Raw genomic sequence first — 24,810 nt, 5'->3', positions numbered from 1 at the left:
AAATGAGCACATTAGTTTGCTGTACACATTACGCTAAAGTAAACACTACACATTAACATTATACAAAACTTCTTAATCTTTATTTTGGATGTATATCCCTTGGGCATTATGATGAATGGAATATTATCTGGACCAAACACACTCTTTCCAATTTAGTGCAATTACTCAATACTGCTACTTAACTTTTGCTCCTTTACATAAATCATTTGCTTTTACATAGTAACCAATAAAACATTTGTTTTTTTTATAGTAATTTTAGAGAAGGTAAGCTTGTAATATCAAAGCAGTTTATAATAAAGCACCTATTCTAAAATGTACATATAATTAATAATTATAATTAGATAAAAATGTAATATACCGCATGCAATTGGTTGTGCATTACTGTATATAAGTTGCAGCTAAAACAAAGAACTGGATTGTGAGATAATGATTTGTCCAATGTCTTCAGCACTTTCAAAAAATGGGGTGTGGCCAGGAAGGGAGAAAAACTGGGGCCTGCACCAGAATTACAATCTTTTATACCAGTAAACTGATATATAAACTTACTAAAATCGACTACAGACCTTGGCTGGAGTCAATTGCTGTGTCGCCTGTGTAGACAATGTGCCTAATTTATGATCAGTTATTGGTATTCTCTTTTTCAAAGACATACCGTAATAAAGCACAGCTGACTGCCCCTATACAAAGTACCAAAACCAAACAGCATACACACAATAGGTCCCTTATGCCATGGCATTCTTGTAATGTATGTTAGGCGCCACAAGTTTAAAGGGAATATGTCCGATTTTTAAATTGCAGGGCAGATTGATTTGGTGCATCGTGCCTGGAATTGAAACCTTCCCCAGGAACGGGCCCGATCTTTAGCTCATTCCCTGATATGGGGCACACCCCACTCTATGCCCCTCCACATCTACTTGGCATGTAGGTGGTGTAAGGGGTGAAAATATTGCAATTACTGGCACACAGTTCTTGAGACTTCATCAAGGATTGTGCTCCCCATTCTTTCTTTCATGGCTTCTGGAATCAGTTATGGTTTCTAATGATGGGGGGATAGATTCCTAACACTGGTTATAACTGATGAATAAGGCTCAGCTAAAGTGGCAAAAACATTGAATTATGATTGAGTTGCTGTACATGCCTACAGTTACTAATGCATAGCCTAAAAATAACTCTTCAAAATACCATGTAGAAGTGACACAGAGAGATAACAAAAAGAATGGAAACTTCTATTTTTGTAAAATAAAACTCCTTTTTTTTCTCTTTTTTAAGCTTTTCAGTGAGATCAATTGAGATAAATTTGTAGTGTGTTAAAGCATTCTGAAAGCAGGCAGTTTACTTGTAGATGTTTCTAAGGACAGGAATAGCAGCAGAACACAGAAATGCTTCAAGATGTGGTCCACATTTAACCGTACATCACAAACCATGAAAGAGAGTGGTAGATTAACTCATTTGCTATGCCCAGCACATTGAACTCTTATTCTGGCACAGAGAATTAAAGAGTACCAATTATAAGATGTGTCTGAATGTAAATTTAGGGAAGTCATCTAGTACATATTACCAAATCATCTGCTTACTTATTTTGTTAGGACATTATTAGAGATGAGCGAACACTAAAATGCTCGGGTACTCGTTATTCGAGACGAACTTTTCCCGATGCTCGAGTGCTCGTCTCGAATAACGAACCCCATTGAAGTCAATGGGAGACTCGAGCATTTTTCAAGGGGACCAAGGCTCTGCACAGGGAAGCTTGGCCAAACACCTGGGAACCTCAGAAAAGGATGGAAACACCACGGAAATGGACAGGAAACAGCAGGGGCAGCATGCATGGATGCCTCTGAGGCTGCATAATCGCACCATTATGCCAAAATTATGGGCAACAGCATGGCCATGACAGAGTGACAGAATGAAGCTAGATAGCATCTAAAACATCCAATAATTGACCCTGACACTATAGGGGACGGCATGCAGAGGCAGCGGCAGCAGGCTAGAGAGTGTCATGGCGACATACCCTAAATGGACTCAGGCTTCAAACCAATGGGTGGCAGAGAGGAACCAAAGGAGGTGAGCAAGAAGCGCTCAAATAATATCGGTACATGATAAAAGTTTGCCAGTATATTTTGTGGATTACACAGCAGGGTGGCGACAAAGTTAACATGGAAGCCATGAAAACAACCCAAAATTCTGCCTGACACAGCTCGTTTGATAAGGGGACCATGTATGGAGGCAGTGAACTAGTAGTAGATTAAAGGTGCTGCAGTTAAAACTATGTTAGTTGGATCTTGGCATGGAGCTGGCGCTCCGCTGCCAGGCGAGCTTTCGCCAATCCAAGCCCCTGTCTATAGGCTACTCCCCAAACAGCACTTCTAAGAACCTTTTGTATAAGATCAATTGTAGTAGCGTTCTTATAAGTTTAGGATATGGCGGGTGAGGGGAATGTAAACAGATGCGCAAGAAGCGCTGAAATAATATCCCTAAATGGTAAAAGTTTGCAAGTATATTTTGGGGATTACACAGCAGGGTGGCGACAAAGTTAACAACTTTGATGTGGAATGCCCTGTAATAGCTCTTGGGCGGTGTGCCTTTTATCGCCTAGGCTCAGCAGTTTCAGCACCGCCTGCTGTCGCTTAGCGACGGCACTGCTGCTGTGCCTAGAGCTACCGACTGATGGCGCCATGCCCACGGATGGTAATTCGGAGGAGGAGGAGGTGGAGGAGGGGTGGGAGGAGGTATAGTAGGCCTTTGAGACCTGGACCGAGGTAGGCCCCGCAATTCTCTGCGTCGGCAGTATATGACCAGCCCCAGGGTCAGACTCGGTCCCAGCCTGCACCAAGTTAAGTGTAGTAGCGTTCTTATAAGTTTGGGATATGGCGGGTGAGGGGAATGTAAACAGATGCGCAAGAAGCGCATGATGCGCATGGAGCTGGCGTTCCGCTGCCAGGCGAGCTTTCGCCAATCCAAGCCCCTGTCTCTAGGCTACTCCCCAAACAGCACTTCTAAGAACCTTTTGTATAAGATCAAGTGTAGTAGCGTTCTTATAAGTTTAGGATATGCCGGGTGAGGGGAATGTAAACAGATGCGCAAGAAGCGCTGAAATAATATCCCTAAATGGTAAAAGTTTGCCAGTATATTTTGTGGATAACACAGCAGGGTGGCGACAAAGTTAACAACTTTGATGTGGAATCCATGAAAACAACCCAAATTTCTGCCTGACACACCTCGTTTGATAAAGGGACGATGTATGGAGGCAGCTATATGGACGACTTTTGGAGGTAGCAATGGAGACAACGTGTGGAGGCTGCTATGGAGACAATTTAATTTGGATAGTGCCTGTATGTGGCAGTCCCAAACATTTTTCAAACCAGAGGAGCAGGTAGGTGGCCCTCCAGTAAAATGGGATAGATTGAGTGCCTGTATGTGGCAGTCCCAAAAATGTTTCAAACCAGAGGAGCAGGTAGGTGGCCCTCCAGTAAAATGGAATAGATTGAGTGCCTGTATGTGGCAGTCCCAAAAATTGTTCAAACCAGAGGAGCAGGTAGGTGGCCCTGCAGTAAAATGGAATAGATTGAGTGCCTGTATGTGGCAGTCCCAAAAATTGTTCAAACCAGAGGAGCAGGTAGGTGGCCCTGCAGTAAAATGGAATAGATTGAGTGCCTGTATGTGGCAGTCCCAAAAATGTTTCAAACCAGAGGAGCAGGTAGGTGGCCCTCCAGTAAAATGGAATAGATTGAGTGCCTGTATGTGGCAGTCCCAAAAATTGTTCAAACCAGAGGAGCAGGTAGGTGGCCCTGCAGTAAAATGGAATAGATTGAGTGCCTGTATGTGGCAGTCCCAAAAATTTTTTAAAACAGAGGACCGGGTAGGTGGCCCTCCAGAAAAATGGAATAGATTGAGTGCCTGTATGTGGCACTCACAAAAATTGTTTCAAACAGAGGACCGGGTAGGTGGCCCTCCAGAAAAATTAAATGCATGAAGTACTATAGCAAGAGCCAGTGGGCCCTGTCAAAAAATAGCCATTTTCCTCTGCTTTACTGTACAAAGAGGAGGAGAAGGAGGAAAATGAGGAGGAGGAGGAGGAGTGGATCAATTATTCAGGTTGAGCTTCCTTCACCTGGTGGAGATTGGAAATTCTGAGAAATCCAGCCTTTATTCATTTTAATAAGCGTCAGCCTGTCAGCGCTGTCAGTCGACAGGCGTGTACGCTTATCGGTGATGATGCCACCAGCTGCACTGAAAACCCGCTCGGACAAGACGCTAGCGGCAGGGCAGGCAAGAACCTCCAAGGCGTACAGCGCCAGTTCGTGCCACATGTCCAGCTTTGAAACCCAGTAGTTGTAGGGAGCTGTGTGATCATTTAGGACGATGGTATGGTCAGCTACGTACTCCCTCACCATCTTTCTGTAAAGATCAGCCCTACTCTGCCGAGACTGGGGACAGGTGACAGTGTCTTGCTGGGGTGACATAAAGCTGGCAAAAGCCTTGTAAAGCGTACCCTTGCCAGTGCTGGACAAGCTGCCTGCTCGCCTACTCTCCCTCGCTACTTGTCCCGCAGAACTACGCACTCTGCCACTAGCGCTGTCAGAAGGGAAATACTGTTTCAGCTTGTGCACCAGGGCCTGCTGGTATTCATGCATTCTCACACTCCTTTCCTCTCCAGGGATGAGAGTGGGAAGATTTTGCTTGTACCGTGGGTCCAGGAGAGTGAACACCCAGTAATCGGTGCTGGAATAAATTCTTTGAACGCGAGGGTCACGGGATAGGCAGCCTAGCATGAAATCTGCCATATGCGCCAGAGTACCAACGCGTAAGAATTCACTCCCCTCACTGGCCTGACTGTCCATTTCCTCCTCCTCCAACTCCTCCAACTCCTCTTCTTCTGCCCATACACGCTGAACAGTGAAGGACTCAACAATGGTCCCCTCTTGTGTCTCGCCAACATTCTCCTCCTCTTCCTCCTCATCCTCCTCCACCTCCACCTCCTCCGATATGCGCTGAGAAACAGACCTCAGGGTGCTTTGGCTATCAACAAGGGAATATTCTTCCCCCGTCTCTTGTGACGAGCGCAAAGCTTCCGACTTCATGCTGACCAGAGAGTTTTTCAACAGGCCAAGCAGCGGGATGGTGAGGCTGATGATGGCGGCATCGCCACTGACCATCTGTGTTGACTCCTCAAAGTTACTCAGCACCTGACAGATATCAGACATCCACGTCCACTCCTCATTGTAGACTTGAGGAAGCTGACTGACCTGACTACCAGTTCTGGTGGAAGTTGACATCTGGCAGTCTACAATCGCTCTGCGCTGCTGGTAAACTCTGGATAACATGGTCAGTGTTGAATTCCACCTCGTGGGCACGTCGCACAACAGTCGGTGAGCGGGCAGTTGGAGGCGGCGCTGCGCTGCCCTGAGAGTGGCAGCATCTGGGCTGGACTTCCTGAAATGCGCACAGATGCGGCGCACCTTCGTGAGCAAATCAGACAGATTGGGGTATGTCTTGAGGAAACGCTGCACTATCAGATTTAACACATGGGCCAGGCATGGCACATGTGTCAGTCTGCCGAGTTGCAGAGCCGCCACCAGGTTACGGCCGTTGTCACACACAACCATTCCCGGCTTGAGGTTCAGCGGTGCCAGCCACAGATCAGTCTGCGCCGTGATGCCCTGTAATAGCTCTTGGGCGGTGTGCCTTTTGTCGCCTAGGCTCAGCAGTTTGAGCACCGCCTGCTGTCGCTTAGCGACGGCACTGCTGCTGTGCCTAGAGCTACCGACTGATGGCGCCGTGCCCACGGATGGTAGTTCGGAGGAGGAGGTGGAGGAGGGGTGGGAGGAGGAGGAGGCATAGTAGGCCTGAAACACCTGGACCGAGGTAGGCCCCGCAATCCTCGGCGTCGGCAGTATATGAGCAGCCCCAGGGTCAGACTCGGTCCCAGCCTCCACCAAGTTAACCCAATGTGCCGTCAGCGATATATAGTGGCCCTGCCCGGCAGCACTCGTCCACGTGTCCGTGGTCAGGTGGACCTTGTCAGAAACGGCGTTGGTCAGGGCACGGATGATGTTGTCTGACACGTGCTGGTGCAGGGCTGGGACGGCACATCGGGAAAAGTAGTGGCGGCTGGGGACCGAATACCGAGGGGCGGCCGCCGCCATGAGGTTGCGAAAGGCCTCGGTCTCTACTAGCCTATAGGGCAGCATCTCCAGGCTAAGCAATCTGGAGATGTGCACATTAAGGGCTTGGGCGTGCGGGTGGGTTGCACTATATTTGCGTTTCCGCTCCAGCGTCTGGGGTATGGAGAGCTGAACGCTGGTGGATGCTGTGGAGGATCGTGGAGGCGACGATGGGGTTTTTGTGCCAGGGTCCTGGGCAGGGGGCTGACTAGCAGCTGACACAGGGGAAGGAGCAGTGGTGTGCACGGCCGGAGGTGAACGGGCTTGTTGCCACTGAGTGGGGTGCTTAGCATTCATATGCCTGCGCATACTGGTGGTAGTTAAGCTAGTAGTGGTGGAACCCCTGCTGAGCCTGGTTTGGCAAATGTTGCACACCACAGTCCGTCGGTCATCCGGTGTTTCCTTAAAGAACCTCCACACTTCTGAAGATCTAGCCCTCGCCGCAAGAGCCCTCACCACGGGAGCTTCACTAGTTGACAGTGGCGCTGATGCACCAGCTCTGGCCCTGCCTCTCCGTCTGGCCCCACCACTGCCTCTTCCAACCTGTTCAGGTCGAGGACTCTCCTCCGTCTCAGAAGCACTGTGTTCACCCGGCCTCTCAACCCAGCTTGGGTCTGTCACCTCATCATCCTCCGATCCCTCAGTCTGCTCCCCCCTCGGACTTCCTGCCCTGACAACAACTTCCCCACTGTCTGACAACCGTGTCTCCTCATCGTCGGACACCTCTTTACACACTTCCACTACGTCAAGAAGGTCATCATCACCCACAGACTGTGACTGGTGGAAAACCTGGGCATCGGAAAATTGCTCAGCAGCAACCGGACAAGTGGTTTGTGACTGTGGGAAGGGTCCAGAAAACAGTTCCTCAGAGTATGCCGGTTCAAATGCCAAATTTTCCTGGGAGGGGGCAGACTGGGGGGGAGGAGGCTGAGGTGCAGGAGCTGGAGGAGTGGGGATTTCGGTGACATGGGTGGACTGCGTGGAAGACTGACTGGTGGTGGACAAATTGCTCGAAGCATTGTCTGCAATCCACGACATCACCTGTTCGCACTGTTCTGGCCTCAACAGTGCTCTACCACGAGTCCCAGTAACTTCAGACATGAACCTAGGGAGTGTAGCTCTGCGGCGTTCCCCTGCTCCCTCATCAGCAGGTGGTGTCTCACCCCGCCCAGGACCACGGCCTCTGACCCCTGCAGTAGTTGGACGCCCACGTCCCCGCCCTCGTCCTCTACCCCTAGCCCTCGGGTTAAACATTTTTAAAATGAGAGTTATAACTTTTTTTTTTTTTTACTTCTTTTTGTTTTTTTTGGTGTTTTTTTGTGTTTTTTTTTTTTTTTTGTGTTTTTTGTTTTTTTTTGAGTTTTTAAAACCAAACAATCCTATCCTATTGCTATGGCTATTTTCTAGCCAAGTATCAAAGGAAGCACACTACTATGCCAGATGAGATGACACTGAGTTATTGCCTAATAGAAATCCAACCCCTACTGAATTTTGCCACTTCGGCCTTTGCTATGGATATGTGCGCCACTAAGCGCAGAACACAGCGGTCGCAAGTCTCACTACAAATTGCTCAGAATTGGCAAGTACATGCACTGCAGAAACTACAGCCACCAGCAGATCAACCAGAAATCAAATATATAGAACGCTACTGTAGGCTTCAAGAAGCTGTTTGTATTCTCCTATGGCTATTTTCTAGCCAAGTATCAAAGGAAGCACACTACTATGCCAGATGAGATGACACTGAGTTATTGCCTAATAGAAATCCAACCCCTACTGAATTTTGCCACTTCGGCCTTTGCTATGGATATGTGCGCCACTAAGCGCAGAACACAGCGGTCGCAAGTCTCACTACAAATTGCTCAGAATTGGCAAGTACATGCACTGCAGAAACTACAGCCACCAGCAGATCAACCAGAAATCAAATATATAGAACGCTACTGTAGGCTTCAAGAAGCTGTTTGTATTCTCCTATGGCTATTTTCTAGCCAAGTATCAAAGGAAGCACACTACTATGCCAGATGAGATGACACTGAGTTATTGCCTAATAGAAATCCAACCCCTACTGAATTTTGCCACTTCGGCCTTTGCTATGGATATGTGCGCCACTAAGCGCAGAACACAGCGGTCGCAAGTCTCACTACAAATTGCTCAGAATTGGCAAGTACATGCACTGCAGAAACTACAGCCACCAGCAGATCAACCAGAAATCAAATATATAGAACGCTACTGTAGGCTTCAAGAAGCTGTTTGTATTCTCCTATGGCTATTTTCTAGCCAAGTATCAAAGGAAGCACACTACTATGCCAGATGAGATGACACTGAGTTATTGCCTAATAGAAATCCAACCCCTACTGAATTTTGCCACTTCGGCCTTTGCTATGGATATGTGCGCCACTAAGCGCAGAACACAGCGGTCGCAAGTCTCACTACAAATTGCTCAGAATTGGCAAGTACATGCACTGCAGAAACTACAGCCACCAGCAGATCAACCAGAAATCAAATATATAGAACGCTACTGTAGGCTTCAAGAAGCTGTTTGTATTCTCCTATGGCTATTTTCTAGCCAAGTATCAAAGGAAGCACACTACTATGCCAGATGAGATGACACTGAGTTATTGCCTAATAGAAATCCAACCCCTACTGAATTTTGCCACTTCGGCCTTTGCTATGGATATGTGCGCCACTAAGCGCAGAACACAGCGGTCGCAAGTCTCACTACAAATTGCTCAGAATTGGCAAGTACATGCACTGCAGAAACTACAGCCACCAGCAGATCAACCAGAAATCAAATATATAGAACGCTACTGTAGGCTTCAAGAAGCTGTTTGTATTCTCCTATGGCTATTTTCTAGCCAAGTATCAAAGGAAGCACACTACTATGCCAGATGAGATGACACTGAGTTATTGCCTAATAGAAATCCAACCCCTACTGAATTTTGCCACTTCGGCCTTTGCTATGGATATGTGCGCCACTAAGCGCAGAACACAGCGGTCGCAAGTCTCACTACAAATTGCTCAGAATTGGCAAGTACATGCACTGCAGAAACTACAGCCACCAGCAGATCAACCAGAAATCAAATATATAGAACGCTACTGTAGGCTTCAAGAAGCTGTTTGTATTCTCCTATGGCTATTTTCTAGCCAAGTATCAAAGGAAGCACACTACTATGCCAGATGAGATGACACTGAGTTATTGCCTAATAGAAATCCAACCCCTACTGAATTTTGCCACTTCGGCCTTTGCTATGGATATGTGCGCCACTAAGCGCAGAACACAGCGGTCGCAAGTCTCACTACAAATTGCTCAGAATTGGCAAGTACATGCACTGCAGAAACTACAGCCACCAGCAGATCAACCAGAAATCAAATATATAGAACGCTACTGTAGGCTTCAAGAAGCTGTTTGTATTCTCCTATGGCTATTTTCTAGCCAAGTATCAAAGGAAGCACACTACTATGCCAGATGAGATGACACTGAGTTATTGCCTAATAGAAATCCAACCCCTACTGAATTTTGCCACTTCGGCCTTTGCTATGGATATGTGCGCCACTAAGCGCAGAACACAGCGGTCGCAAGTCTCACTACAAATTGCTCAGAATTGGCAAGTACATGCACTGCAGAAACTACAGCCACCAGCAGATCAACCAGAAATCAAATATATAGAACGCTACTGTAGGCTTCAAGAAGCTGTTTGTATTCTCCTATGGCTATTTTCTAGCCAAGTATCAAAGGAAGCACACTACTATGCCAGATGAGATGACACTGAGTTATTGCCTAATAGAAATCCAACCCCTACTGAATTTTGCCACTTCGGCCTTTGCTATGGATATGTGTGCCACTAAGAGCTAAACACAACGGTAGCAAGTCCCCCTGCTAATTCCTCACAAAATGGTAAAAGATGCAAATTAAAATAAAAAAAGTAGAACGTTATTGTAGCCCTAAGAAGGGCTGTTGGGTTCTTTGAGAATCACTCCTGCCTAACAGTAAGCTAATAGAACACCCTAACGCTTTCCCTGACCAGCAGCAGCTCTCTCCCTAGCGGCATCCAGAGACAGAATGATCCGAGCAGCGCGGCCAGCGGCTAGTCTATCCCAGGGTCACCTGATCTGGCCAGCCAACCACTGCTATCGACGTGTAAGGGTACCACGTCATGCTGGGTGGAGTGCAGAGTCTCCTGGCTTGTGATTGGCTCTGTTTCTGGCCGCCAAAAAGCAAAACGGCGGGAGCTGCCATTTTCTCGAGCGGGCGAAGTATTCGTCCGAGTAACGAGCAGTTTCGAGTACCCTAATGCTCGACCGAGCATCAAGCTCGGACGAGCATGTTCGCTCATCTCTAGACATTATTAAAGAGCTTGGCTTTCACTGAGACAAGTTCTTTATTTCTACAATCCCTTTCCCATCTCCAAGATTTAACCCTGATAACAAAATAATTATGTGTTCTACCATGGATTTCCTAAGGAATCTATCCACACTGCTCTACAATGAAACCATCCCAGCCACAATTAAGTGAATTGCAGGTCAAGATCCCATGGTATTGATTGCATTGACTGATTATTTCTGCCTAAGCAGTTGTATAGCTTTTAGAGTGATGTTAATTCTACCAAAGTTAAAGCAGGCCATCCTCTTGAACTTTTGAAGGCCTACAATTATGACCATTACCATAAAGAGCTTTCTCTTTGTCAAATCAGTTCAATAATAGGAACAATAAGGAGAGAATAAGAAAGTTTTCTTTGGAACTAAATTTCAGAAAACCTCACACTTTTAGGTCATCAATAGGACTTCTGCCCAATTGACTCCTGAATTGCCAAATTTAACTTAAAGAAATAGGTGAGGTATTTTTTTTCTTTCTTCCTTTCAAGGATTGAAATGACTTCCTCCTAAAGAGTGATTGATTCACTTTTTAAAGATAGTGGAGTAAGTGCTATTTAGAAATACATATACAAAGGAGTTTTACTTGACTTTTTAAGAATTTTACCAGTCTGTGTCATTCATGAAGGTATGTCCTGACCTCCAGACAGGGATGTACAGAAACGGAAAAGTTGGCTGCACTGTTTCTGTATTTCCCATTGAAGTCACAGAAACATTGTAGCACAACAAGCTACATTCTTCCCATAATAATCCTCATTTCTATCGTGACATTATATTCTGCAGAGTTTCACAAATCATAAGATATATATACAAACAAAATAAGACATAACAGAAGAATAACATAGTCATATGAAACTATAGGATTGAGGACCCTGCACACAAGAGCTTACACTCTATGAGATATAGTTCAGGAACTACAAAAAAGTAATGTCTTTCTGTTTCCTGAATTTCTGTCCAACTTTTAAACGTGACTTATGACTGGTTTCAAGAATATCTGTACTTAATAATATACTCTATGATAATGGAATCAAGGCATGCTCTATTAATGCATACCCTATCATATTTAACTTCAGATATTCAAATACCAAGTTTGTGTGGACTTGCTAAATTGTTCTTTGTGCAGTGTTCTGGGTATAGTAGTGCCCAATGTCATACATAGTCAAATACGGCATTTAGTTCTGTCCTACCTCCTGCAGTAAACAGTTTTCTTCCACTATCATTAAAAGATTATTTTCAAATGTTCCTATAATGTCTATGAAGAAGTACATGCAGAGTAAATTACTGTGATTATGGAGAACATATTACTGACAGGATGCTTTTGGCATGATAATAGCTTTGTGGTTTAAAAGCCGTCTTGTTCAATAAACTTACTCCGTTCCATTTTTTTTTGGAAAGTAGTGATCCTAAACATGTCCCTTAATTACATTGCTACACTGTTGCTTTAGGAAGGAGGAGGACAAATGCTTTACATTTCTAGACTTATCTCTATCAAGACAATACATAGTTGAAGGCTGGTTTACATGATCAGGTGTTTACAGACAAAGCCAGAAATTGAGTTTAACCCCTTATCACCGACACTAGTTTTCAGCTCAATGACCAGACTCGATTTTTCAAATCTGACATGTCTGACGATAATTAGTTATAACTTCGGAACGCTTGAACATATCCGGGTGATTTTGAGAATGTTTTCTCGTGACACATTGTACTTCATGTTAGTTATAAAATTTAAGTGATAAGTTTTGCGTTTCGTTCTGAAAAAAAGTGAAAATTTGGCAAAAGTTTGTAAAAATTCTTCATTTTCCAAGTTTGAAATGTTCTGGTTTCCAGACAAGATGTAAAACTACCCAAAAAGTTTGATAATTAACATTTACAGAATATCTGCTTTATGTTGAGATGATATTTTATGCTTCCGGTCATTTTTCTAGGATGTTATGAGGTGCAGAACTTTAGGTGCGATTTTTCTTATTTTCATGAAAATTGCCAAAACTCACATTTTGAGGGACAACTCAGCTTTCAAGTGACTTTGAGAGGCCTAAATAATAGTAAAACCACATAAATTACCCCACTATAGAAAGTTCACCCCTCAACATATGTAAAACAACTTCTATTAAGTCTATTAACCGTTTAAGTGTTTCACATGGGTTAAAAAATATGGACCTGCGATTTAGAAACTATAGAATTTTTTTGGAAAATACATTAATTTAGGCCAAAACTGACATTTTCAGAATAAATTAAATGATGAAACGCACTGCAACGCTTGATTCCCAATTCCTCCCGAGTGTACTGATACCACATATGTGGTGGTAAACTTCTGTACGGGCGCACGGCCGAGTATAGAATGAATGGAGGCGCCATTCACAGCAGATTTGTATTGTCACATTGTACGACCTATAAATTTTTTTTTTTTGGTAATGCGAACATATGAGGTCTTATTATGTACGGGATGAGACACAATGTATAGATAATTTATTTTGGGAGTCTAAAGCTTATTCATGAGATTTTATTAACTATTTCAAGGGGGACACAAACAAAATCATCAATTTTTATTTTGGATTGTTAGCATTTTTTTCCCCCCGCTCACCGTAACGTAAAAATTATATTTTATCTTTATTCTCTGGTTCACTACGATTGCGGTGATACCTCATTTATACAGTTTTTCTTATTTTTGCTAAATTTTCCTGAGCAAAACCAACATTAGAGAAAATCGCATTGTTTTTACTATTGACAACTTTTCAGGGCCATAACTTCTGTATTTTTCTGTTGTCAGATCTGGTTGAGGGCTTATTTTTTGTGAAAACAGTTGTTCTTTTCAGTCATATCATATTTGGGAACGTAACTTTTTTTGATCACTTTTTAGAACATTTTTTGTGATGGTGTTTGATGGAGAATTGAATATTATGGGAAGTTTTTCGAGTTTTTTTTTTACGTAGTTCACCGAGCGGGTTCAATATTGATTTAGATTTATTGTACAGATTAATACGGATGTGGTGATACCAAATATAAACGTGTTTTTGTGTTTTATTTACTTTATTTGCATTTTATGTGTTACTGGGGAGATTATGGGACTTTTATTTTATTTATTTATTTAATTATATTATAAAAAGATTTAATTTTTTTTTTACATTTTTTTACATTTTCTACTTCTTTTTATTTACCGTATATACTCGAGTATAAGCCGACCCGAGTATAAGCCGAGACCCCTAATTCTACCACCAAAAACTGGAAAAACCTATTGACTCGAGTATAAGCCGAGGGTGTAGTATACAGCCAGCCTGCCCCCTGTAGTATACAGCCAGCCTGCCCCCTGTAGTATACAGCCAGCCTGCCCCCAAGTAGTATACAGCCTGCCCCAATAGTAGTATAGAGCCTGCCCCAATAGTAGTATACAGCCTGCCCCAATAGTATTATACAGCCTGCCCCAATAGTAGTATACAGCCTGCCCCAATAGTAGTATGCAGCCTGCCCCAATAGTAGTATGCACCCTGCCCCAATAGTAGTATACAGCCTGCCCCAATAGTAGTATACAGCCTGCCCCAATAATAGTATGCAGCCTGCCCCAATAGTAGTATGCAGCCTGCCCCAATAGTAGTATGCAGCCTGCCCCAATAGTAGTATACAGCCTGCCCCAATAGTAGTATACAGCCTACCCCAATAGTAGTATACAGCCTGCCCCAATAGTAGTATACAGCCTGCCCCAATAGTAGTATACACCCTGCCCCAATAGTAGTATGCAGCCTGCCCCAATAGTAGTATACAGCCTGCCCCAATAGTAGTATACAGCCTGCCCCAATAGTAGTATACAGCCTGCCCCAATAGTAGTATGCAGCCTGCCCCAATAGTAGTATACAGCCTGCCCCCAGTATGCCAAGTGAATTAAAAAAAACAAACTTAATACTCACCCTCCGACGATACTCACCTTTGATGCTCGGCACGGCTCCCGGTCCTCGGCGGTGGCTCCCGGTCCTGGCGGCGGCTTCTGAACCTTGGTGGCAGCTCCTCTCTTCTTTCTTCACTGGCGGCTCCCGGTCACTTTGCTTACGGGCGCACACTATGATGCGGCAGTGTCGCCGCCGATGACGTCATCAGCGGAGACAGCGCCGCATCTCAGTGTGCGCCCGTCGGCCGCCAGTGAAGAAAGAAGAGAGGAGCGGAGCCGCTGCAGAGAATCGGGAGCTGCCGCCGAGGATCCGGACACCGGAGGGTGAGTATTATTTTTTTTTTTTGACTCGGTTTTTTTTTTTTTAGTTGACTCGTGTATAAGCCGAGGTGAGGTTTTTCAGCACATTTTTTGTGCTGAAAATCTCGGCTTATACACGAGTATATATGGTACTTTATTTGCATTTTATGTGTTACTGGGGAGATTATGGGACTTTTATTTTATTTATTTAATTATATTATAAAAAGATTAAATTTTTTTAAAACTTTTTTTACATTTTCTACACTTGTATTGCAGTGTATAGTGTAAGTAACTGAGCATGCTGAGCATGCTCAGTTACACACAGCCGGGTCCTGCCAGGAGGCGGAACCCGGCACAGAGAGGAGCCGACAGCCCCGGGTCACTCGTTGGAACTCGGGGCTGAGGCAGGAGGGATCGGATCCCCCGGTAAGCTCACCGGGGGGGTCCGATCCACGGGGGACACACCTGCACGCCGCGGTCATGCTTGACCGCGGCGTGTAAGGGGTTAAACACCCGGGATCGGAGTTTTTCCGATCCCGGGTGTTAGTGCCGGGTCTGGGCTGTGATATCACAGCCCGACACCGGCACCAGCAAGACCCGGTGTCCCGAAATCTTCTTCTGACGCGCTGCCGTAGAAAGGCGTACGCGTCAGAAGAAGTACCCTTAATGACCGACGTAAAAAGCCGATACGGCGGTCATTACGGGGTTAATAAAATGTATCCCTTCATAGCTGATTTAGTTTTCAAAAACTGCATTAAACATCAAAAACCAGAATGTTCTACCTGACTAAGCTATTGAATTTCTTAATATTTAGGGTTGAATTTTTTTGCATCTTAATGACTACATGGGAGCCCAAATAATAGACACAATAACTATTATGATATGAGGACATTTGTCAAATTTTCATTTTATATTTGTGGCTATTAGAGATGAGTGAATCATCCAAGATTTGATTCACAATTTCTTTGCTGAATTTTAGTGAAGATTAGATTCAGGTCCGAATTAGTTCTTTATAAACCAATGTTGCTCCTGAACATTGATTTTTTTTAATAAAAAAATTTTGTAAATGTTTTAATCATTTTTCATTTTCTCACCACATTTTAAGCTTTTTCCATTTTCAAAACTTGGGAATATTGTCCCTTATTGGAGGCAGGTGCAGTTTAAACACAGTGGGGCTCATTTACTAAGGGTCCGTGGAGTGCATTTTTGCGTCGGGTTTTCATTTTGCGCCGCATTTAACATGGGATTTTGACGCACGCGATTGGATTTTGGCACATTAACACTGGCTTGTTCGCGACAAATCGTGGGGCGGGCCGTCGGACAACTCGACGGATTCAGACTAGGCGCAAGACTTAACATTTCGAATTGTGTCAAAAGACATGCAATTACAAGCACCAGGAAGAAGAAGGTGAACTCCAGCGGACCTCGGTGGGGAAGCGACGGATGCAGGAACCTGGGCGCACAAGCTCCGTGAATCACAACGGACTTCATCCTCGTCGGACTGTCCGAATCATGGATTTTGTTGGGTTTTCCAAGGTTTTCGGGATTTACGCCGCTTTGACAGGTATTTATCTGGGGATTGTGTTTCACACGATTGTTGCACAGCTGCGCTGGCTTTCATGCGACAGAAATCGCACTCCTCTTCTCCAACTGGCTGTATGCTACACCAGGGTTGTGGCCCAGGCATAGCATACATTTGTCTGCATGATGCCTTACTTTGTTGAAAACAAATTGGTAGTATTTTGGTAAAACATTTTGTTTGACCAGAATCCAGGAATGCCCTAATTCCCATTTAATCATTTATGTTTTGCTCTTAGAACCTTTTTTTATTGTTGCGATCATAATCTATAATCGTTATAGAATTCTACATTAACATGAACTCTTCTATATTACATTAACTCTTCTATCAAATAGGGCAAGAAAAACAGAAAGAGTTATGAAATTAAGTCTTATGATAAAATAAGTGGGACATAAAGTATTTTATGCTATTTGTGATGTTTTTCTTTCTTGCTTCCTAGAATCGCAGTCATATTTCCTACTCTAAATAAGCTGCGCATCAGACAGATATATATATATATGTTTCCTAAAAATGATCGAAAGATTTAAGATTATAGCATCTGATGTGAGCGCTATTCTGAGAAGCTGTGTGAGTGATGAGGACATTTGTTAAATTGGCTTGTCACACTTCTTATCAAGACTCTTAAATAATCATTAACAATGATCCTTAAATACGTTAAGAATAATTCATTAAAATATTTCTAAATCTGTCTCGTCTGTCAACTGAGGAACTTTTCTCCAAAACCTGATTAGCATTTTCTATTTATAATGCGGTTTTGGCTACATTCTGAGCATTGCTACAAAAGCTTGGATCAGTTTTCTTTGAAGGGCAGGTCAAATTTGTAATTCTGCCCATATTACTTAGATCATAGTGTGGAATATTCTTTACAGCGTTCAAATTTCACTTAAATTTAACTAGTCATCATATTGCTTTATTTATATGTGTTAGGATGTACAGTTTGTATGGAAAATATATTCAGCATTATGTGAGAATTATTTTATTCATGGTAGCTCAAAGGTTAGCACTGTTGCCATGTGTCACTTAAATAGTGAGTTTAATTCTGACCAAGGGGAACATCTTTGTGGAGATTGTTTGTTCTCCCTAAGTTAGCATTGGTGTCCTCAGGTTACTCCACTTCCACCCACACCAAAAAATATGTACTATAATACTGCAGCTCATCTTTTGTATCCCAGAGTACAGTTACATTATGATACCTGCATGGACTCAGAAGCTGAGCCCATGTGAAAAGCCTACTACCTCAACACCAAGCCAGTGTTAAAGGACAACTACCACCAGGATCGTGGTGGTAGGATTGTAAATCAAGCACACTGACATACTGGTGTGTGTTCCCTCTGGCAGGATCCACTTTTCTATAACCTTCATTTGCCATTGTTTTTAAGAATAAAAGATTACAAAAATTATACAAATGAGCCTGATTGGGCTCCACGCTTCTTTAAAACCCCCTCAGACTCATTTGTATAATTTTAAAATCCTTTTTTGTAAAAACCAGGGAATAAGAAGCTAAAAGAAGAGAAGATCCTGCACACACCAGCATTTAAGTATGCTTGGTTTACAATGCTTCATCCTGGTGGTTGACCCTTTCATGACCTGTGATGTAATAGCACTTCACGGCTTGGCTGCGGGTGCATGGAGAGGGCTCATGGGCACTGTGAAAGCCGTAAAATCCAAGCCCACAAGAAAACGGCGCAAATGCGATAAATACATCACTATGAAGTGCAGTTTGTTACGCAGAAAACATGCCACCACACAGCTCTTTATGTGTAAAAAAAGCTATAGATTTTTGATTGTGGGGAGTGAAAAATAGAAATGAAAAAACAAAAAAGGACCAGGTCCTTAAAGGGTTAACACAGTTTAACCCTATACTGACCTCAGAATCCAAAGAGTTCTATAAAGCAAAAAAACCAATGCATTGCATCAACAGCAGGGGACCTAACATGTTGACACCCCTAAGTATGGAAATATTTAACAGGAACATTTTAGACAATAGCAACTCCTAGTCTTTTTCCCAAAACAAAAATTAAACTCTGTATTTGTCTCATCCCAATACTTCCAAACACTTTAGAATGTTGAAAAAAAAATTGTTTTAGTATCAGTGCAATAATAATCACAGATTATTATTATAATTAACTCCTTAGGGACCAGGCCATATTTTACTTTGCTTTTCCATTTTTCACCCCTCCATAACTGTTTTGTTTTTCTGTACGGTATGAGGGCTTGTTTTCTGTGTAACAAATTGTACTTTGTAGTGACAGCATTTTATATTCCATGCCATGCACTGGGAAGCTAGAAAAAATTCTAAATACAATGAAATAGTAGAAAATACGCACTTGCGCATTTTGCTTGTGGACACCTACTTTATTCCATGGGTTGGTACGATCACCGGGATACTAGTTTTATTAAGTTTTAATAGATTTTTTAAAAATTAAAACCTTTTGTGCACAAACTATTTTCTTCATTTTGCACTATTCTGACGCTAATTACATTTTCATACTTTGGCATATGGACATTTATAAGGTGTCATTTTTTGTGGCACATGATGACGTTTAAATTACTACCATTTTGGGGACTGTATGATCTTTTGATCACTGTTTATAACATTTTACTATAGTATTGCAGTATGCATGGCTAACATAAATTTCATTACTTTGTAACTTGTTCCCTAGCCCCATTACCAACCTTTATCGTCCCAGTAGGCCTGCCAGCAACCTGCTGACTGGCTCTTGTCTTTAACTTAGGTTTCTTAACTCTGCGAGTCAGGACCCACAATGCACCTGGTATCAGACAGCAGCAAGATACTGTAAGGTGATTTGGACCAAGCAATGTGATTAAGTAGCTGGAGCTTGTTGAGGAATATAGATATTATCTTTGTCAGCCAATCCTGACAAAGTATATAACATAATCAAAAAAGCAACTCATGAATATCTTATCCTATAAACGTGTAATCTAGCATTTCCCTTCATGTACTGATCTCTGGTTGGCTACCCATGTCACCTCATTTATTGTCTATCAATTGTGAATTGTAAACTTTTCATTCACATCTAAAAAAAATGCACTAAAATATTTTCATTGAATCCTCCTGTTACAATGTTACATAACTGAAAAGTGATGGCAGATGCTTTTTAAACGATCTTAGAAACACAAGCTAATGAAAGAAGCTAATAGTGTAGAACGGGCATTTAACTATTTTTCATATAGGTTGACCTGATTAAAGGGTTTGTCTGTGATTTAAATAAAAATAAAAAAAATAAAAAAAATATATATATATATATATATATATCTTGGGGGGGCCTATTAAAACACCTTATACTCACCTCTTCTGGTTCTTCCATTCGTCTGCAGCGCTTCACCTTATTGGCCGGCAGTGTCGTCTCGACCAAGCTGCTCCTCCGACAGTATTAGTTATAGTGTGTAGCAGGCACAGTAGAACAAGTATTAGAATTAATTCCAGTTCATCTACATTTTGGTCTCTTACATGATATGCCATTGCATTGGAATTCCCTACTTTATCAGTGAAGGATGTATCATTTTTTACACCAATGTCACTAGATAAATATTTTATTGATGCTTTGTAACATTTTCCAATAGTTTCTAAAAGCAATGTCATTCTAACTGTACCTTTTTATCATTACAGTTGTTCAACATATAAAAAGACACAATATTGTCTTAAAGAGAGAACTTGGAGAAGGAGCATTTGGCAAAGTGTTCCTTGCAGAATGTTATAACTTGTACCCTGAACAGGATAAGATACTTGTTGCAGTAAAGGTAATCCATTCCCAGTTAACTGGCACTTTTAAAGTAAAGAAAATAGTTTTTTTAGATTAAGGTTAGAGGTGTTTAGTACGGTTGGAATTTGTGACATTAAATGATCATAGATGTAAGAATAATAATTAAAGGGGTATTCCGGGAATATGAACGTCTGATACCAAAACCCATAATGCTATAAATAAATGAATACAACAAAACTTAATGCCATTAATCACAAAGCAGAGCTTAAATAGTTTGCTTTTGTGATCACAAAATTTTATGAACTTTATAAAGCATGTGGACATGTGATGCAGGACATGTGACCAGCGACTATCTTCTGTCCTGTGTCTTAGTCAGAGGGAGAAAATCAATGGATGGTTTAAAGGGCCAGTAGCATTTTAATTCTTAATTTTACTGTATGTCCACAACATTTTTCTGCTAAAGGGAGTATTCTTCTGCTGAAACCCCCGCAGATCGCGAGAACAAGGGGTCCGACCGACCCCTCGCCGCTCCTCAGACTAATGGAGCAGAAGGCCGAGCATGACTGTTTTGCTCCATTAATCTCTATGGAGCTGACGGAGATCGGTGAGCACATCGCTCTGCAATTTCCAACTGCTCCATAGAGATTAATGGAGCAGAACGCGCGGCTGTCTGCTCCAAGGGGTCGGTTGGACCACTCGTTGGACAGCACTGAGACCCCCACTGATCAGCAAGTGAGGTCCTATCCCATGCTTTATAGGAAAACCCCTTTAATGACTCATTTGAATATGAATTGTGCTTATTCCTGGAATCTATGGTATTAAAAATGATCTTTTCCAATCTTAGCTGACCAAAGTACTTAAAAGAAATATACCATCGAAATCAAATCAAGCATAGATAAACCATGGATGCTTATTCATAGATCCAGGAACTATGACTGTGGTAATCGTTTTATATTTGTTATCCATGGCCACATTCCTTCTAAAATCAACTTTTGACATTATGCTTATTAACCTGAAGGGATATTGGGGGGGGGCTGTTACCAGAGCCCCTCTATGCTGTAGCTTCCAAGGCTGTTGCACTGCCTCATTATCTTCCCTGCTCCCTCAACACTTCTCCCTTGCTCTGCCTGCTGTGATCTCAGGCAGCATAGGAAGTTTCAGGACACAGTGGGAGGGGGAAGTGCTCCTTGCAAAGTGTAACAGCATTTAAAACTGCAGCACAAAGGAAATCTGGTAATGCCCCCACAGCCCTTCAGACAAATTAGCATAATTTACAGTTTGGTTTTAGAAGGAGGGAGCCATGAATAACAAATATAAGAAGAGTTCCCTAGTCTCAGTGCCTGGAGTTATAGGTAAGTCTTGATTTTGATGGTATATTTCCTTAATTTTGTTTTCTTATCATGTTGAATTTCCTTTGTGATAACTTGACTCTCAGAAATCTCTTCTGAATTCCATATTGCTGTTAAGACTGATAGAAGCTCATTGGATTGAAGGTGATAGTAGTGAGTCACAGCAGCTTGGTCTCAATAACAGCGAATTGCAATGCAGTCTGCAGAATAATTAGAATAATAGAATATTGCAGGTCACCTAAAGACCACAAACAGTGTTTGTCTTGTCTATGTACTGTACACACTGAACTACTGATTTATACAAAGTTTATTGAAAGGTTACATAAGTTTTAAGCTTTTAAAGCATAGGCTGTACACAAATGTTATATTTTATTCAAAGATGCTGTGCGGCCTATAAAATGCTTGTGAAAGGGAAGTATCAAAATTATTTTAAAAAGGCACCACCACCACCAATCCCCCACTGCTGATGTGTCTACTCCTTCTAGATCTCCTGCTACAGTTTCCTAGTTCCTGTTAGCACACACATGTAAGCACTATACCAATGCCTGACTGGTTCAGGTACTTGCTAAGCTAGTGAATGCTGGCTCTTTCTTATTTTACACGTTTTAGCCATTCTGGCTCTCTAAAAGAATTGCTGGAGGACACCTCCTTTACCATCCAAATGTAGACGTGCACGTTGGTTAGTAATCATCATTATAGGCAGCACTTTTAGTGTTAGGCTCTTTGTCCATTCTGAAATTGTAAAAAGAACTAAATGTACAGTATTTAGAAACAATATTAGAAAACATTTTGTACCCATCCTTTCTTGATGATCAGATTGTACCAGGATGGCACACATTATCAGCCTAGGACATCATGTAACCCATTCAATGGAGAATATGAAATAAATGCAGTGAGTGGGAGTCATCATGTGCTTTTTTTACCTATGTGCAATGATGAGACCAGGCTCCATCTTCCATGTCCCCCCTCCCTCATATCGGCCTCTCTGACTTCTTCTCTTGCCGTTTCCTGGTTGCCTGGCAACACTAACAGCTTTGTATTCCACAGATCCCAGATCGCTTTTATTATGTTTTTTTTCCCCTTATGTTAAAGGCTTACATTCTGCTTTTTATGCAACATTTGCATATTCCTAAATATTGTACAACTTCATATGCACTATTTCTATTCACAGAATTATTAATATGATGAGTGTCATGGTAAAACTAATTATCAGTATTTTCATTTTTGCAGACATTAAAAGATGCCAGTGACAATGCCCGAAAAGACTTTCATCGGGAGGCAGAGTTGTTGACCAACCTACAACACGAACACATTGTAAAGTTTTATGGTGTTTGTGTAGAGGGTGATCCTCTCATCATGGTGTTTGAGTACATGAAACATGGAGACCTGAACAAATTCCTAAGGTAATAAAATACGGCCAAAATTTCCTGTTTCTTCAGTTTACAAAAACACATACAACATGTTTCTGTATTCCTTTTATGCTTTTCCATGTGGGAGGTCAAAAAAGGTTTCAGATCTGTGTTGTTTCCCAAGGGAAAAACTTTTGTGATCAACACAAAATTGGCATACAAGAGACTTGGTTGTCACATGAACAGCATTGTTTTTTTACCAGTATTTGTTCTGGATACTCTGATGACTCTGCCGAAGCTGCTTATATTGTGGCTGGTATTTTTAAGTCCCATGACCTGCAATCACCTGTATTTTTGTGGATCTAAGGTGGCAACCCTAGTATGGGCTAATATTTCTGTGACTCAAAATTACTCGGGGCAGTATAATTGTTAGGAAACCTTCATAGACCCATTATTACTGGTTTTCTGGAGATGTATTCTACTTAAAAAAGAAGAGGGCAAGTATATGTAATATCAGGTGAAATAACAAATCTGGTAAGGGGGTGGTCTTCTCAAAGCCTGTCTGCCATCTGTGTTGACTGCTGCTGCAGCTTGCTAGACAGATTTGAAACATAATGAATGAGGATATGAGGATGAGGACAATGATCGGTATTCATCATTAGGCAGGCGCATTTCAATAGTTATGACTGCCTTTGGAGCAGTTTTAAGTGACATTGACCCTTCAATAAATCTCTCAGCAGTTTTTTTTAAAATAATCGCAAGACGAGTAAAATAAGCACAATCACATAGACCAGGGGGAGAGGAGAGACTGTGAAAAAAATGGCAAGTCATAAATGTGGTCAGGGGATTTAGATTTTAACAACAGGCTTCCTACTTTGGGAACAAGTAGTCCGTCCCTTTGCGTTGTGTGTGAAAAATTGGACTCACTCTGTTCAACAATTACAATATTTAAAATGATCTTTATATTAACATACTATATAAATTATCCCTTTTTAATCTAAAATCCATTTAATATGGAAGTTTTGCAACCAATTGAGGAGTCATACACGTGACCATAAATGGAGGCCATAAGCCAACCGCTATAAACGATTACTAGCTCACCATGTGAAGTACTAATATACCCTGTTTGCAGACTGACAGTTGTGTGTAGGAAGCCTTAGATGATAAATTCATTAATACAATACATACATAAACTTACTTATTCATGCACACAATGACACACAAGTTAGTGCGCCCGATGTCCACCAGGTGTCGCTGCGGTGCCGAGGTCCATCGGAGTTCGCTGGATCACACTATCCTATATTGGGTGCAGGTAAGCGCGTGTCAAGCGACACATTTTTTTTTTTTAAATTCTGGATTTTTTCCAAATCCATGGGGTTTTCCGATGGCCACACCCCCGATTTCCGTCGCGTGCATGGCGGCGCCGATGCGCCACAATCCGATCGCGTGCACCAAAAACCTGGGGCAATTCGGCGCAAATCGGTAATTTTCGGGAAACATAGCAATTCGGGCCCTTAGTAAATGTGCCCCATTGTCTTGCAGTTTAATTACACACACAGCAAAGTATTTAATTATACTCTCTTACACAGTACTAACCTATGTTGAAGTGGTACATATCTTCATGCCCACCATCCAGGGCATCCATGAAAGGGCCAGCATCACATGATTCTGCAGCAGAGGAGGAGAAGGACACAGGTGCCCCTCCTGCACATACTCCCCTCATTTCTGTGACCTCCAATATGTGCTGCCGGGCTGTGGAGGAGAGCTGCCACGCTGTTAGTTGACTAGATGTGGGGGAAAGCGCTAGCTCTGTGCCATGCTTCTCTCCGGCTTGCTGATCCAGCTATAAATGTGTGTACCTGTTTGGGCGAGCCAGAGAATGCCGTCTGGATGCCACTCCTGGCAGTGGTTCTATGTATAAGCCCCTATTTCTGAGTAGCAGGAAGAGGCCATAGTGATGCAATGCAATTTTTTAGCCACTTTTTTACACCACAAAAGTCAATAAAATCCTATGATCCATATCATCCAATATAATAATTTCTTTTTCAATGCCTATTATATACCATAACAGACCAAGTTGTAGACCCTACTGCCGGGACAGA

The 24,810-nt window shown here is 42.5% G+C and overlaps 1 protein-coding gene across 4 annotated transcripts in view; it reads left to right on the top strand.

Moving 5' to 3' along the window:
- Positions 1–24,810, top strand: part of NTRK2 (neurotrophic receptor tyrosine kinase 2) — a 145,324-nt gene that overhangs the window by 97,614 nt on the left and 22,900 nt on the right. For all 4 annotated transcript variants that reach the window (XM_072150869.1, XM_072150868.1, XM_072150870.1 and 1 more), the window contains 2 exons: positions 19,917–20,047; positions 22,590–22,762. In XM_072150869.1, the coding sequence (XP_072006970.1) occupies positions 19,917–20,047; positions 22,590–22,762 (304 nt within the window). The remainder of the gene's footprint in view (positions 1–19,916; positions 20,048–22,589; positions 22,763–24,810) is intronic.

This window comes from Engystomops pustulosus, chromosome 1 (assembly GCF_040894005.1).
Source record: "Engystomops pustulosus chromosome 1, aEngPut4.maternal, whole genome shotgun sequence".
Lineage (NCBI taxonomy): Eukaryota > Metazoa > Chordata > Amphibia > Anura > Leptodactylidae > Engystomops > Engystomops pustulosus.
Note: the sequence above shows the minus strand (reverse complement) of the source record. Positions and strands in the feature narration are given on the sequence as shown.